Raw genomic sequence first — 12729 nt, 5'->3', positions numbered from 1 at the left:
TAGATTAAACTGTCATGACTGTTTGTTTCAGCTTTTGACAACTGACTACACACTGTCAAGGCACAGATAATGTTTAGATCAGTTCTCATACAGCTATAACATTTCAGTAATAATCATCAGTGCATTTCACCCAGTGTATTTCCTGTCCATCAATCATCTTTCAGCCATGTGCAGCTGGCATTATATCCCTTAACGGCCATCCGATAACTCAAACCTGGTGTGTGTGTGTGTATGTTTGCGCGTGTGCATGTTCTGTGAACCATATACTGTGAATTAGCTGCTGAGAGGGACAGTGAGCTATGTGATGTCTGAGCCAGGCAGACAGATACTGTTCTGCTCACAGAGTCACTATAGTGTAGGATCCCCCAACTGGTGGCTGGCGGGTTTGAAGCAAGGTTTGAAATTATAATGTTTTAGTAAAATATCATATCTGTTTGGGCTTCTTGCGGTCAATTTGCAGTCTACAAATTATTTGTAATTATGTTCTGGCCTGCTGACCATCTGCTCAAGAAACAATCAGCCCGTGGCTGAATCCCTGCTATAGTGTGATGAATGGCCAGCACTCTGATTTGCAGTGCTGAGTCAGACCACTGCTTGGCCTTGGCTGTCTGCGCCCACTGTCTGGGACGAATAGTGGTTTATGGGTGGAGTGGGGAGGAGAGGGGAGGGGAGGGGGGGTGAAGGGGTGAAGGATGTGTAACATCACTTGGAAGATTTTGTGAGGGGGAAGGGGAGGAGGAATGAGTGGAGGGGAAGAAGGGAGGGGGAGAAAGGGGTGTGGTCACCTGAAAGATTTCGGAGTACGTTCTCCGAGGCCGGAGCCTGTGTGCAGGGATGATGCGGCGCTGGAAGGGGCAGTCTGTGTGTGGGCCCGCCAGCTCGTCCTGGTACTCCGAGTTGGAGGAAGTGGACAGGAGATCACTGGGTACACGACAAGGACGACATGTAAAGACACATGAAGTTTTAAAATACTAAAATGTCAAATATGGATAGAACACAACAAGAACTTTATACAAATATTACATATCAAATAAAAATTTGCACCACATGTTGCCTGTGATAAGTTCAGCTCCCAGGGGTAGGTTTAGCGCTCTCTCAGCATACAGCTTACGAGGTCTGTCTCCTTGAATAGAGAACAGACAGAACTTCAAGTTTTAAACACCTACCTGATGTGACATAAGTCACATATGTTATACAATAGCTTGGCAATATTAGCACAGACAATTCACTAATACATTATCCAGGGTTTGTAACGAGTTTGCAGTCTTCAGTGAATTTACGTCACACCACAACATTTTGCACTTACTGTGGACTGTATGGAAAGTATAGGCTTCCTCCTTGTTAGTGGCCTCTGGTCTGCATATGACCTGGAGCATGGAGCTCTCTGTCTGAGATGTTTGGGAAGGCAGGGAGTCGTAGTCTGGCTCTTTATCCTGGTCTGTCTGGGGACTGAGAGTAGAGGACAAACTGTACAACGATCAAAACATTTATTCATTTAGAATAAAGATCAGATTAAAGAACAAAAGAAAGTCAATTGTGATGATGGCCTTTTATATCAAAGAGACATTTGAAAAGTTTTACCTGTCTGGAGACACAATGGGGATCCGTGTTTCAGGGATGGTGTGGAGGGTTTCTGTTGTGGCCAGAGTATTGGGAGGGATTGGACGCTCCTGCTGGCACTCTGTCTCTGTGTCAGCGTCAGTGACGTCCTCTGAAAAAACAACTTCCCTTTTCAATTTTACCAGTAAAGAATGATTAAAACACAGAGACAATAGCTTCTCTCCTAAAATGTTAGTTACATTTTAGCAGACACTCTTATCCAGAGCCACTTACAGAAAATCAGAAATACCTTATTTACATAAGTATTCAGACCCTTTGCTATGAGACTCGAAATTGGGCTCAGGTGCATCCTGTTTCCATTGATCATCCTTGAGATGTTTCTACAACTTGATTGGAGTATACCTGTGGCAAATTTGATTAATTGGACATGATTTGGAAAGGCCACACCTGTCTATATAAGGTCCCACAGTTGACAGTGCATGTCAGAGGAAAAACCAAGCCATGAGGTCGAAGGAATTGTCCGTAGAGCTCCAAGACAGGATTGTGTCGAGGCACAGATCTGGGGAGGGATACTAAAAAATGTCTGCAGCATTGAAGGTCCCCAAGAACACAGTAGCCTCCATAATTCTGAAATGAAATAAGTTTGGAACTACCAAGACTCTTCCTAGAGCTGGCTGCCCGCCAAACTGAGCAATCGGGGGATAAGGGCCTTGGTCAGGGAGTTACCAAGAACCCGATGGTCACTCTGACAGAGCTCCAGAGTTCCTCTGTGGAGATGAGAGAACCTTCCAGAAGGACAACCATCTCTGCATCACTCCACCAAGCAGGCTTTTATGGTAGAGTGGACAGATGGAAGCCACTCCTCAGTTTGGCACCGCTCATCACCTGACCAATACCATCCCTACGGTGAAGCATGGTGATGGCAGCATCATGCTGTGGGGATGTTTTTTAGGGGCAGGGACTGGTAGATTAGTCAGGATCAAGGGAAAGATTAACGGAGCAAAGTACAGAGAGATCCTTGATGAAAACCTGCTCCAGTGCGCTCAGGACCTCAGACTGGGGCGAAGGTTCACCTTCCAACAGGAGAAAGACCTTAATCACACAGCCAAGACAAAGCAGGAGTGGCTTCCGGACAAGTCTCTGAATGTCCTTGAGTTGCTCAGCCACAGTCCGGACTTGAACCCGATCGAACATCTCTGGAGAGACCTGAAAATAGCTGTGGAGTGACACTCCCCATCGAACCTGACAGAGCTTGAGAGGATCTGCAGAGAAGAATAGGAGAAACTCCCCAAATACAGGTGTGCCAAGCTTGTAGCGTCATACCCAAGAAGACTTGAGGCTATAATCGGTGACAAAGGTGCTACAACAAAGTACTGAGTAAAGGGTCTGTGTGAACCAGGCTTGTGGAGGTCTACAATATTTGTTCTGAGGTCTTGGCTGATTTCTGTATTTAAAAAAAAAAGTATATATATTTTTTTGAATACATTTGCAAAAATGTCTAAAAACGTGTTTTTGCTTTGTCATAATGGGGTATAGTGTGTAGATTGATGAGGGTAAAAAAATGATGTAATCAATTTTAGAATAAGCCTGTAACCTAACAAAATGTGGAAAAAGTCAAGGGGTCTGAATACTTCCGAATGCGCTGTATATGAAGAACCCTCCGTGAAGATACATTTCAGGAAAGACAGGAAACCATGCATATGGCTTAACTCACCTTCCTTCACGGCTCTGTCCCCCTCCTCTGTCGCCTCCTCTGGTGGGTTAATGGACTCCAGCAGCGACACAAACTCCACAAAGTTGGATTCGTTGGGGATCTGGCCCTCCTTGGCCTCCAGGTCTGACTTAGACGAGGTCATGGTAGTCTGTCTGTTCTGTGATCTGTCCGCAATGAGGACTGCATCCTTCCCACTATCCATGCTCAGGCCTCGCACGTGTGTCCTGCCCCCCGGGCCGTACTTCCTGAACGTAGACGGGATTCGCAGGAAGCCATCTGCATCCACATTGAGGTCTGGAGGGTCGTTCTCATCAGGGTGGGAGTGGACGTCGATGCCAGAGGAGCTGTTGTCGGCTGTGGTCAACAGGGGGGTGGGGTGTTCCAGGTCTGCCTTGTTGTATTCTAAGTCCCGGCAGTCCAGAGCGGCAGAGTCAGAGCTCATCAACTCTTTGGTGATCTGGCCGTCTGGGCTTGGAGTCTGCAGCTGAGCAGGGTCAACCTCAGATAACGGTTCCCCTTCATTCTCTGCACCGCTCTGTTCATCATCCTCAGGCGAGTCAAAGGTGATAACAGGAATTTTTTGATATTTGAGATTTGAAATTTTGATGAGGCAGTCGCCAGCAGCCCCTCCATGGTGGCCGATGACCATCTGTGCCTGGGCAGACTCCAGGATGCTCTGTTTGACCGACTCCTCCAGCTCCGCAGCCGTCTGGGCATCACAGATCATTGTGATGATGATCTTGACTGTGTCGTTCTCGTCCAGGCGGTCTGATGGCCCAGAGTTGTCAACCAAGACAACAGCTATCTCGTCCGAGCAGTATGTCTCCTCTGGCTGGTCATTCTGAGGAGGAGGTGGGAGGGGGTCATCATGCTCCTGAATGACCTCTAGAGAGTTGTTGTTGGGGTCCTTTTGAGGCTGTTTCTCCAGCTCCTTCTGCTCTCTTCTTTCTTCATCACTCCCCTTGGAGGAGAGCAATCCCTCATCAGCAATCTCCCTATGAGCCACATGCTTCTGCTCCCCCAGCAGAAGAGGGGTGGCCTGGTCAGGGTTGGGGCTAGACAGGTCCTCTGGGGAGAGCTCCTCCTCATGCTGCAGGCTCTCTGTTGGTTGTTTCTCCTCAGGGATACTGTCACTCTGGGCTGCAACAGATACACTATGTTACAAAGAGCATATTGACAGGAATTTAGACTCATAAATACAAAAAAATGACATATCAGTCGTTACAATTTCTGCTCTTAACTAACAATAAAGGATATTGATCTTCTCAGCAACACTTTGCAAAACCAACATGATGAGACAACATTTACTGGAAGCTGATGGCATGCTTATCTGAGCATATTTGAATTTGAATAATGTGCTAGACTAGCATAAAGAGTGCTATTCAATGTATCACTACATCTATACAATGCATTCCAGGAAGAACATCTCATTCTCACAGTGAGATTTGAGAATAGAAAATACATTTCCTGCTATAGGGGGAATCAGACCAGTTTTAAAAACATATGAGCGCACAGTACCTTCAGTATTCTTTAAGTTTTCTGATTTTGGGCACTCCTGTAAGGGCAAGAGATATGGATGATGGTAGAAAGAAAAAGGGGGAAAATGGTGCTCATTAAACAACAAAAAATGTCTATTCCATAATATATACTGAACACAAATATAAACACAACATGAAACAATTTCAATGATTTTACTGAGTTACAGTTCATATAACGAAATCAGTCAATTGAAGTACATTCATTAGGCCCTAATTTATGGATTTCACATGACTGGGCAGGGGTGCAGCCATGGGTGGGCCACCAACATGGGAGGGCCACCCACATGGGAGCCAGGCCCAGCCAATCAGAATGAGTTTTTCCCCACGAAAGAGCTTTATTGCGGACAGAAATAATTCTCAGTTTCATCAGCTGCCCAGGTGACTGGTCTCAGATGATTTCGCTGGTGAAGAAGCCGGATGTGGAGGTCCTGGGCTGCTGTGGGTACATGTGGTCTGCAGTTGTGATGCTGGTTGGACGTACTGCCAAATTCTGAATGAACATTCAATTCTCTGAAAACAGCTCTGGTGTACATTCTGGCAGTCAGCATGCCAATTGCACGCTCCTTCAAAACTTGAGACATCTGTGGCATTGTGTTGTGTGACAAAACTGCACATTTTAGAGTGGCCATTTTATTGTCCCCAGCACAAGGTGCACCTGTGTAATGGTCATGCTGTTTAATCAGCTTCTTGATATGCCACAGCCATCAGGTGGATGGATTATCATGGCAAAGGAGAAATGCTCACTAACAGGGATATAAACACATTTGTGCACAAAATTTGACAGAAATTTGCTTTTTGTGTGAATGGAACATTTCTGGGATCTTTTATTTCAGCTCATGAAACATTTATTTCAGCTCATGGACTAACACTTTACATGTTGCATTTATATTTTAGTTCAGTATAACAAGTGGTAGAATGTAGCTCAAGAGTAGTTAAAATGGTACACTAACCACTCCAATCAACCCAGGGTCCGTCTCTGTCTGTTTTACTGTAACCTGGATGACTGGATTCGGCCTGTTTCTGGTCAACATTGTCATGGCAACACTGTCAGGAACCGTGCTGCTTTTCCTATTTGGAAAGATGTAGAGAGTATGTGGTCATCTGTGGTAGTTCCTTTATCAAAGGATGACATGTTTTTCAAGACAAAAGCACTACTTCAAACTATATATACTTTGGAATATATTGGTTATACATTTTGTTTTTATAAACATGCTCACCTTAATTTAGCTGGAAGACATGAATCTGAGGTGTTGCTTTTATTCTCTGCACCTTGGATGACATCAGAGAGACTGCTTGGGGTCACAACGTCACCTTCATCAAACATCACATGGAGGCGATAGTTGACCATCTTTATGGTGATGAAGAAAATGGTGACTGAGGTGCAGTATATACTAAGTGCCATGGAGGTGGGCGGAAGAGCCTGAGGAAAGAACACACCAACTCCCTCAATATCTCAAAACTCCGATCTTGACCAAAAAATTATAATTATTCAAAAATACTTCTTATTCTTCTTCATCACATTGAGCAGAGTGCATCCCACCCTTTCCTCAATAATATGACAAGAAGTCTGAAACATAAACCTTCATCTTGGGTGTACTTAACACCAGAGGAGCTATTTGAGGCTGTAATGTAATGTACAGTTGAAGTCGGAAGTTCACATACACCTTAGCCAAATACATTTAAACTACATTTTTCACAAGTCCTGATATTTAATCCTAGTAAAAATGCTCTGTCTTAGGTCAGTTAGGATCACCACTTTATTTTAAGAATGTGAAATGTCAGAACAACAGTAGAGAATGATTTATTTCAGTTTTAATTTCTTTCAACACATTCCCAGTGGGTCAGAAGTTTACATACACTCAATTCGTTTTTGGTAGCATTGCCTTTAAATTGTTTAACTTGGGTCAAATGTTTCTGGTAGCCTTCGACAAGCTTCCCACAATAAGTTGGGTGAATTTTGGCCCATTCCTCCTGACAGAGCTGGTGGAACTGAGTCAGGTTTGTAGGCCTCCTTGCTCGCACACACTTTTTCAGTTCTGCCCACTAATTTTCTATAGGATTGAGGTCAGGGCTTTGTGATGGCCACTCCAATACCTTGACTTTGTTGTCCTTAAGCCATTTTGCCACAACTTTATGCTTGGGGTATGCTTGGGTTTTTTGTCCATTTGGAAGACCCATTTGCGACCAAGCTAACTTCCTGACTAATGTTTTGAGATGTTGCTTCAATATATCCACATAATTTTCCCGCCTCATGATGCCATCTATTTTGTGAAGTGCACTAGTGCCTCCTGCAGCAAAGAACCCCCACAGCATGATGCTGCCACCCCCGTGCTTCACGGTTGGGATGGTGTTCTTCGGCTTGCAAGCCTCCCCCTTTTTCCTCCAAACATAATGATGGTCATTATGGCCAAACAGTTCTATTTGTGTTTCCTCAGACCAGAGGACATTTCTCCAAAAAGTACGATCTTTGTCCCCATGTGCAGTTGCAAACCGTAGTCTGGCTTTTTTATGGCGGTTTTGGAGCAGTGGTTTCTTCCTTGCTGAGCGGCCTTTCAGGTTATGTCGATATTGGACTCATTTTACTGTGGATATAGATACTTTTGCACCTGTTTCCTCCAGCATCTTCACAAGGTCCTTTGCTGTTGTTCTGGGATTGATTTGCGCCTTCGCACCAAAGTACATTCATCTCTAGGAGACAGAACGCGTCTCATTCCTGAGCGGTATGACAGCTGCATGGTCCCATGGTGTTTATACTTGCGTACTATTGTTTGTACAGATGAACGTGGTACCTTCAGGCGTTTGGAAATTGCTCCCAAGGATGAACCAGACTTGTGGAGGTCTACAATTTTTTTTTCTGAGGTCTTGGCTGATTTCTTCAGATTTTTTAATTTTTAACATTTTATTTCACCTTTACTTAACCAGGTAAGGTAGTTGAGAACAAGTTCTCATTTATAACTGTGGCCTGGCCAAGATAAAGCAAAGCAGTGCGACACAAACAACACAGAGTTACACATGGAATAAACAAGCTTACAGTCAATAACACAATAGAAAAAAAGAAAGTCTATATACAGTGTGTGCAAATGGCATGAGTAAGTAAGGCAATACATAGGCCATAGTAGCGAAGTAATTACAATTTAGCAAATTAACACTGGAGTGATAAATGCGCAGATGATGATGTGCAAGTAGAAATACTGGTGTGCAAATGAGCAGAATAGTAAATACAATATGGGGATGAGGTAGGTAGATAGGATTGGCTATTTACAGATGGGCTATGTACAGCTGCAGCGATCGGTTAGCTGCTCAGATAGCTGATGTTTAAAGTTAGTGAGGGAAATATACGTCTCCAGCTTCAGCGATTTTTGCAATTCGTTCAAGTCATTGGCAGCAGAGAACTGGAAGGATAGGCAGCCAAACCAGGCGTTGGCTTTGGGGATGACCAGTGAAATATACCTGCTGGAGCGCGTGCTACGGGTGGGTGTTGTTATCGTGACCAGTGAGCTGAGATAAGGCGGAGCTTTACCCAGCAAAGACTTATAGATGACCTGGAGCCAGTGGGTCTGGCGACGAATATGTAGCGAGGGCCAGCCGACGAGAGCATACAGGTCGCAGTGGTGGGTGGTGTATGGGGCTTTGATGACAAAACGGATGGCACTGTGATAGACTGCATCCAGTTTGCAGAGTAGAGTGTTGGAGGCTATTTTGTAGATGACATCGCCAAAGATTTTCCCATGATGTCAAGTAAAGAGGCACTGAGTTTGAAGGTAGGCCTTGAAATACATCCACAGGTACACCTCCAATTGACTCAAATCATGTCAATTAGCCTATTAGAAGCTTCTAAAGCCATGACATCATTTTCTGGAATTTTCCAAGCTGTTTAAAGGCACAGTCAACTTAGTGTATGTAAACTTCTGACCCACTGGAATTGTGATACAGTGAATTATAAGTGAAATAATCTGTCTGTAAACAATTGTTGGAATAATGACTTATGTCATGCACAAAGTAGATGTCCTAACCGACTTGCCAAAACTATAGTTTGTTAAAAAGAAATGTGTGGAGTGGTTGAAAAACGAGTTTCAATGACTCCAACCTATGTGTATGTAAACTTCCGACTTCAACTGTATGTAACATTATGCTCAAACAGCCAAAGGCGATACTGAAAAACTATTGCCTATGGATGATCTGATTGAGAAGTCAATGCTCCACCCATATAATGTGATCATTTGGCTCCTCAGCCACATTCTGAGAAGAGTCTTTCGACAAGTCGACCTATCAACTTCTAGAACTATTTTCTGAGAAATCGAGAGAATAGAAATTCTGGCCCTTATGAAGTGGCACAATCTCACATTCTATGATATAGAGAATAAAATAGGAACTTGAAATAGAGGACAAAACTAATCTGCTTGAAAGTGGTTAGCGTGAGACAACATTACACCATTACATAACAATGGCAGTACTCCATCACTTTAACATCTGCACAAATAACCAGGAGGCTTTTGGTCTTCAGAACAGTTCATATGTTGTTGGACGTTTTTTTATCAAATTAATTCTAAATAAACTATGAAACAAGCTTTGTGGGTTTTTTACTAATTGAAACCACTCATGTATTTAAGCAGACAAGAGGTACTATTCTGAAACACAGTAGGTCTGATAAGTGTATAGCATTTCTGCAAGATAATAGATGCAATTCCATTACGATGGCAATAAAGGGACACATTAAAGAGCCCACATCTGGTGCCCGAAATAATTGTATAGGCTATCTTGACTAAATTAAACCAAACCCAAACAGCATTCACCTAGGCCTACTAGACACTAATTTGCTCAAATGCGAATGAGTGCCTGCTGTAGGCTTACTATCACATCCAAAAGAGAGAGACGGTTTAGCTGTGCTGCCGCTTGTCTTTATGAACGCTGTGTAGTCAGTGTTACAATGCCTGGAATTCTCTGCTTTTTCATCACTGTGGCTGGCAGACATACGTCCCAAATGCGACAATTCCATTTTCTGCCAATATAATTAATTAATTAATAAGCGGAAAAGTTTCAGTGATGAAGATAAAAATATCGCTCTAAATAAAAAATGAGACTGGAATGTTTCTCCAAGAGAACCGTGTTTGTTTTAACTAAAAGGGCTCTTCGTGATGCGGCGGCGCACTAAAACCTTATAGCCTAGACTACACAAGATCTGGGCCTTCGATTTAATTTACTCACCAAATGTAGTAATAGTGGCAACATCAGAAGGAACATCCACAAATAGAGGTGACAGGAGTTATTGAATTTGTTCTGGTCCGGGTCATGGTACCATCCTCCGGTCAATGATGCCCAAACCCCTTGACGCAAAGTTTGTACCATTTGCGAGCCCATCCTCCTCAAATGCGATGGATTCTACAAACGATGTACAAATGCATATGTAGCCCATTTATTACGCCTCTACCATGTTGAAAATCTAGGCCTTCAGGTTCTATCAAACTATCATTCGAGATTTACTCGCTGCATCATTCTATCCGAATGTCAGGTCTCACATGGTGGACGGCTGTCTCTAATCCTCTGTTCGTGGGTCCAAGATGCGCAGATCCTGAGAGAGCACGAGCAGTTATACAGTGCTGCATCACTAACACTCATATGCGGTTTATGAGCTGATCCTGAATCGAATTGAATCTACCTTATGGTTATTGACGTAATTTCCCATTTAAAATTGACTGTAAATCATCATGAAATGTTTTTCACTTCTTTGGGACGAACATTATATAAACAATATATATATATTTTTTTTAAAGTACTATCCTGATGATTGAATATAAAGCATAAACACAGTCTCACATACAATTCGTGCATATATGTACATAATGCATTTCATCAAATTTCGTGCATTTTTGCGCGGCTTAATTCGTGGAACGTGTCAATGACAGTAGCCTTGCAGTGATGCAAATCAAAATTAACGCATGAGTTCTTATAATAATAATAATAGGCTTACATAATGTCTATAATATACAGTACCAGTCAAAAGCTTGGACACACCTACTCATTCAAGGGTTTTTCTTCATTTTTAGTATTTTCTACAATGTAGAATAATAGCGAAGAACACACATGGAATCATGTAGTAACCAAAAAAGTGATAAACGTATCCAAATATATGATATATTTGAGATTCTTCAAAGTAGCCACCCTTTGCCTTGATGACAGCTTTGCACGCTCTTGGCATTCTCTCAACCAGCTTCATGAGGTAGTCACCTGGAATGCATTTCAATTAACAGGTGTGCCTACTTAAAAGTCAACTTGTGGAATTTATTTCCTTCTTAATGCATTTGAACCAATCATTTGATTGCATTTGAACCTTCTGTGGTACACAGAAGATAGCCCTATTTGGTAAAAGACCAAGTCCATATTATGGCAAGAACAGGAAAGGAAGACCCAGAGTTACCTCTGCTGCAGAGGATAAGTTCCTTAGAGTTAACTGCACCTCATCTTGCAGTACAAAAATAAATGTTTCGCAGAGTTCAAGTAACAGACACATCTCAACATACACTGTTCAGAGGAGACTGCATGAATCAGGCATTCATTGTCGAATTGCTGTAAAGAAACGAGTACTAAAGGACACTAATAATAAGAAGAGACTTGCTTGGGCCAAGAAACACGAGCAATGGACATTAGACCGGTGGAAAGCATTGAGAAGTTGGTGTGATGGTGTGGGGGTGTTTTGCTGGTGACACTGTCTCTGATTTATTTAGAATTGAAGGCACTTCACCAGCATGGCTACCACAGCACTCTGCAGCGATACGCCATTACCATCTGGTTTGCACTTAGTGGGCCTATCATTTGTTTTTCAACAGGACAATGACCAAAAACACACCTCCAGGCTGTGTAAGGGCTATTTGACCGAGGAAAGTGATGGAGTGCTGCATCAGATGACCTGGCCTCACCCGACCTCAACCCAGTTGAGATGGTTTGGGATGAGTTGGACCGCAGAGTGAAGGAAAAGCAGCAAGTGCTCAGCATTTGTGGAAACTCCTTCAAGACAGTTGGAAAAGCATTTCAGGTGACTACCTCATGAAGCTGGTTGAGAGATTGCCAAGAGTGTGCAAAGCCTTCATCAAGGCAAAGGGTGGCTACTTTGAAGAATCTAAAATCTAAAATATATTTTAATTTGTTTATCACTTGTTTGGTTACTACATGATTCCAGATGTGTTATTTCATAGTTTTGATGTCTTCACTATTATTCTACAATGTAGAAAATAGAAAAAATAAAGAAAAACCCTGGAATGAGTAGGTGTCTCCAAACTTTTGACTGGTAATGTATATACGAAGTAAAATAATAAAATAAAATGGTATTTGTCACATGCGCCAAATATAACAGGTGTAGACTTTACCATTAAATGCTTACTTACAAGCCCTTAACCAACAATGCAGTTCAAGAAATAGAGTTAAAAATAAAATATTTACTAAATATCCTAAAGTAAAAATAAAATAAAAAGTAAGACAATAAGGGCCTCCCGGGTGGCGCAGTGGTCTAGGGCACTGCATCGCAGTGCTAACTGCGCCACCAGAGTCTCTGGGTTCGCGCCCAGGCTCTGTCGCAGCCGGCCGCGACTGGGAGGTCCGTGGGGCGACGCACAATTGGGCTAGCGTCGTCCGGGTTAGGGAGGGTTTGGCCGGTAGGGATATCCTTGTCTCATCGCGCTCCAGCGACTCCTGTGGCGGGCCGGGCGCAGTGCGCGCTAACCAAGGGGGCCAGGTGCACGGTGTTTCCTCCGACACATTGGTGCGGCTGGCTTCCGGGTTGGAGGCGCGCTGTGTTAAAGAAGCAGTGCGGCTTGGTTGGGTTGTGCTTCGGAGGACGCATGGCTTTCGACCTTCGTCTCTCCCGAGCCCGTACGGGAGTTGTAGCGATGAGACAAGATAGTAATTACTAGCGATTGGATACCA

General features: G+C 43.3%; 1 protein-coding gene across 1 annotated transcript in view; it reads right to left on the bottom strand.

Moving 5' to 3' along the window:
- Positions 1-10170, bottom strand: part of LOC120046019 (pecanex-like protein 2) — a 28620-nt gene extending 18450 nt beyond the window's left edge. The window contains exons 1-5 of the mRNA XM_038990931.1: positions 10018-10170; positions 6124-6232; positions 3275-4414; positions 1582-1711; positions 786-921 (exon numbers count right to left, since the gene is read on the bottom strand). Coding sequence (XP_038846859.1) covers positions 786-921; positions 1582-1711; positions 3275-4414; positions 6124-6232; positions 10018-10170 — 1668 coding nt within the window. The remainder of the gene's footprint in view (positions 1-785; positions 922-1581; positions 1712-3274; positions 4415-6123; positions 6233-10017) is intronic.
- Between the last annotated feature and the right edge of the window lie 2559 nt (positions 10171-12729).

This window comes from Salvelinus namaycush, chromosome 4, assembly GCF_016432855.1.
Source record: "Salvelinus namaycush isolate Seneca chromosome 4, SaNama_1.0, whole genome shotgun sequence".
Classification (NCBI taxonomy): Eukaryota; Metazoa; Chordata; class Actinopteri; order Salmoniformes; family Salmonidae; genus Salvelinus; species Salvelinus namaycush.
Note: the sequence above shows the minus strand (reverse complement) of the source record. Positions and strands in the feature narration are given on the sequence as shown.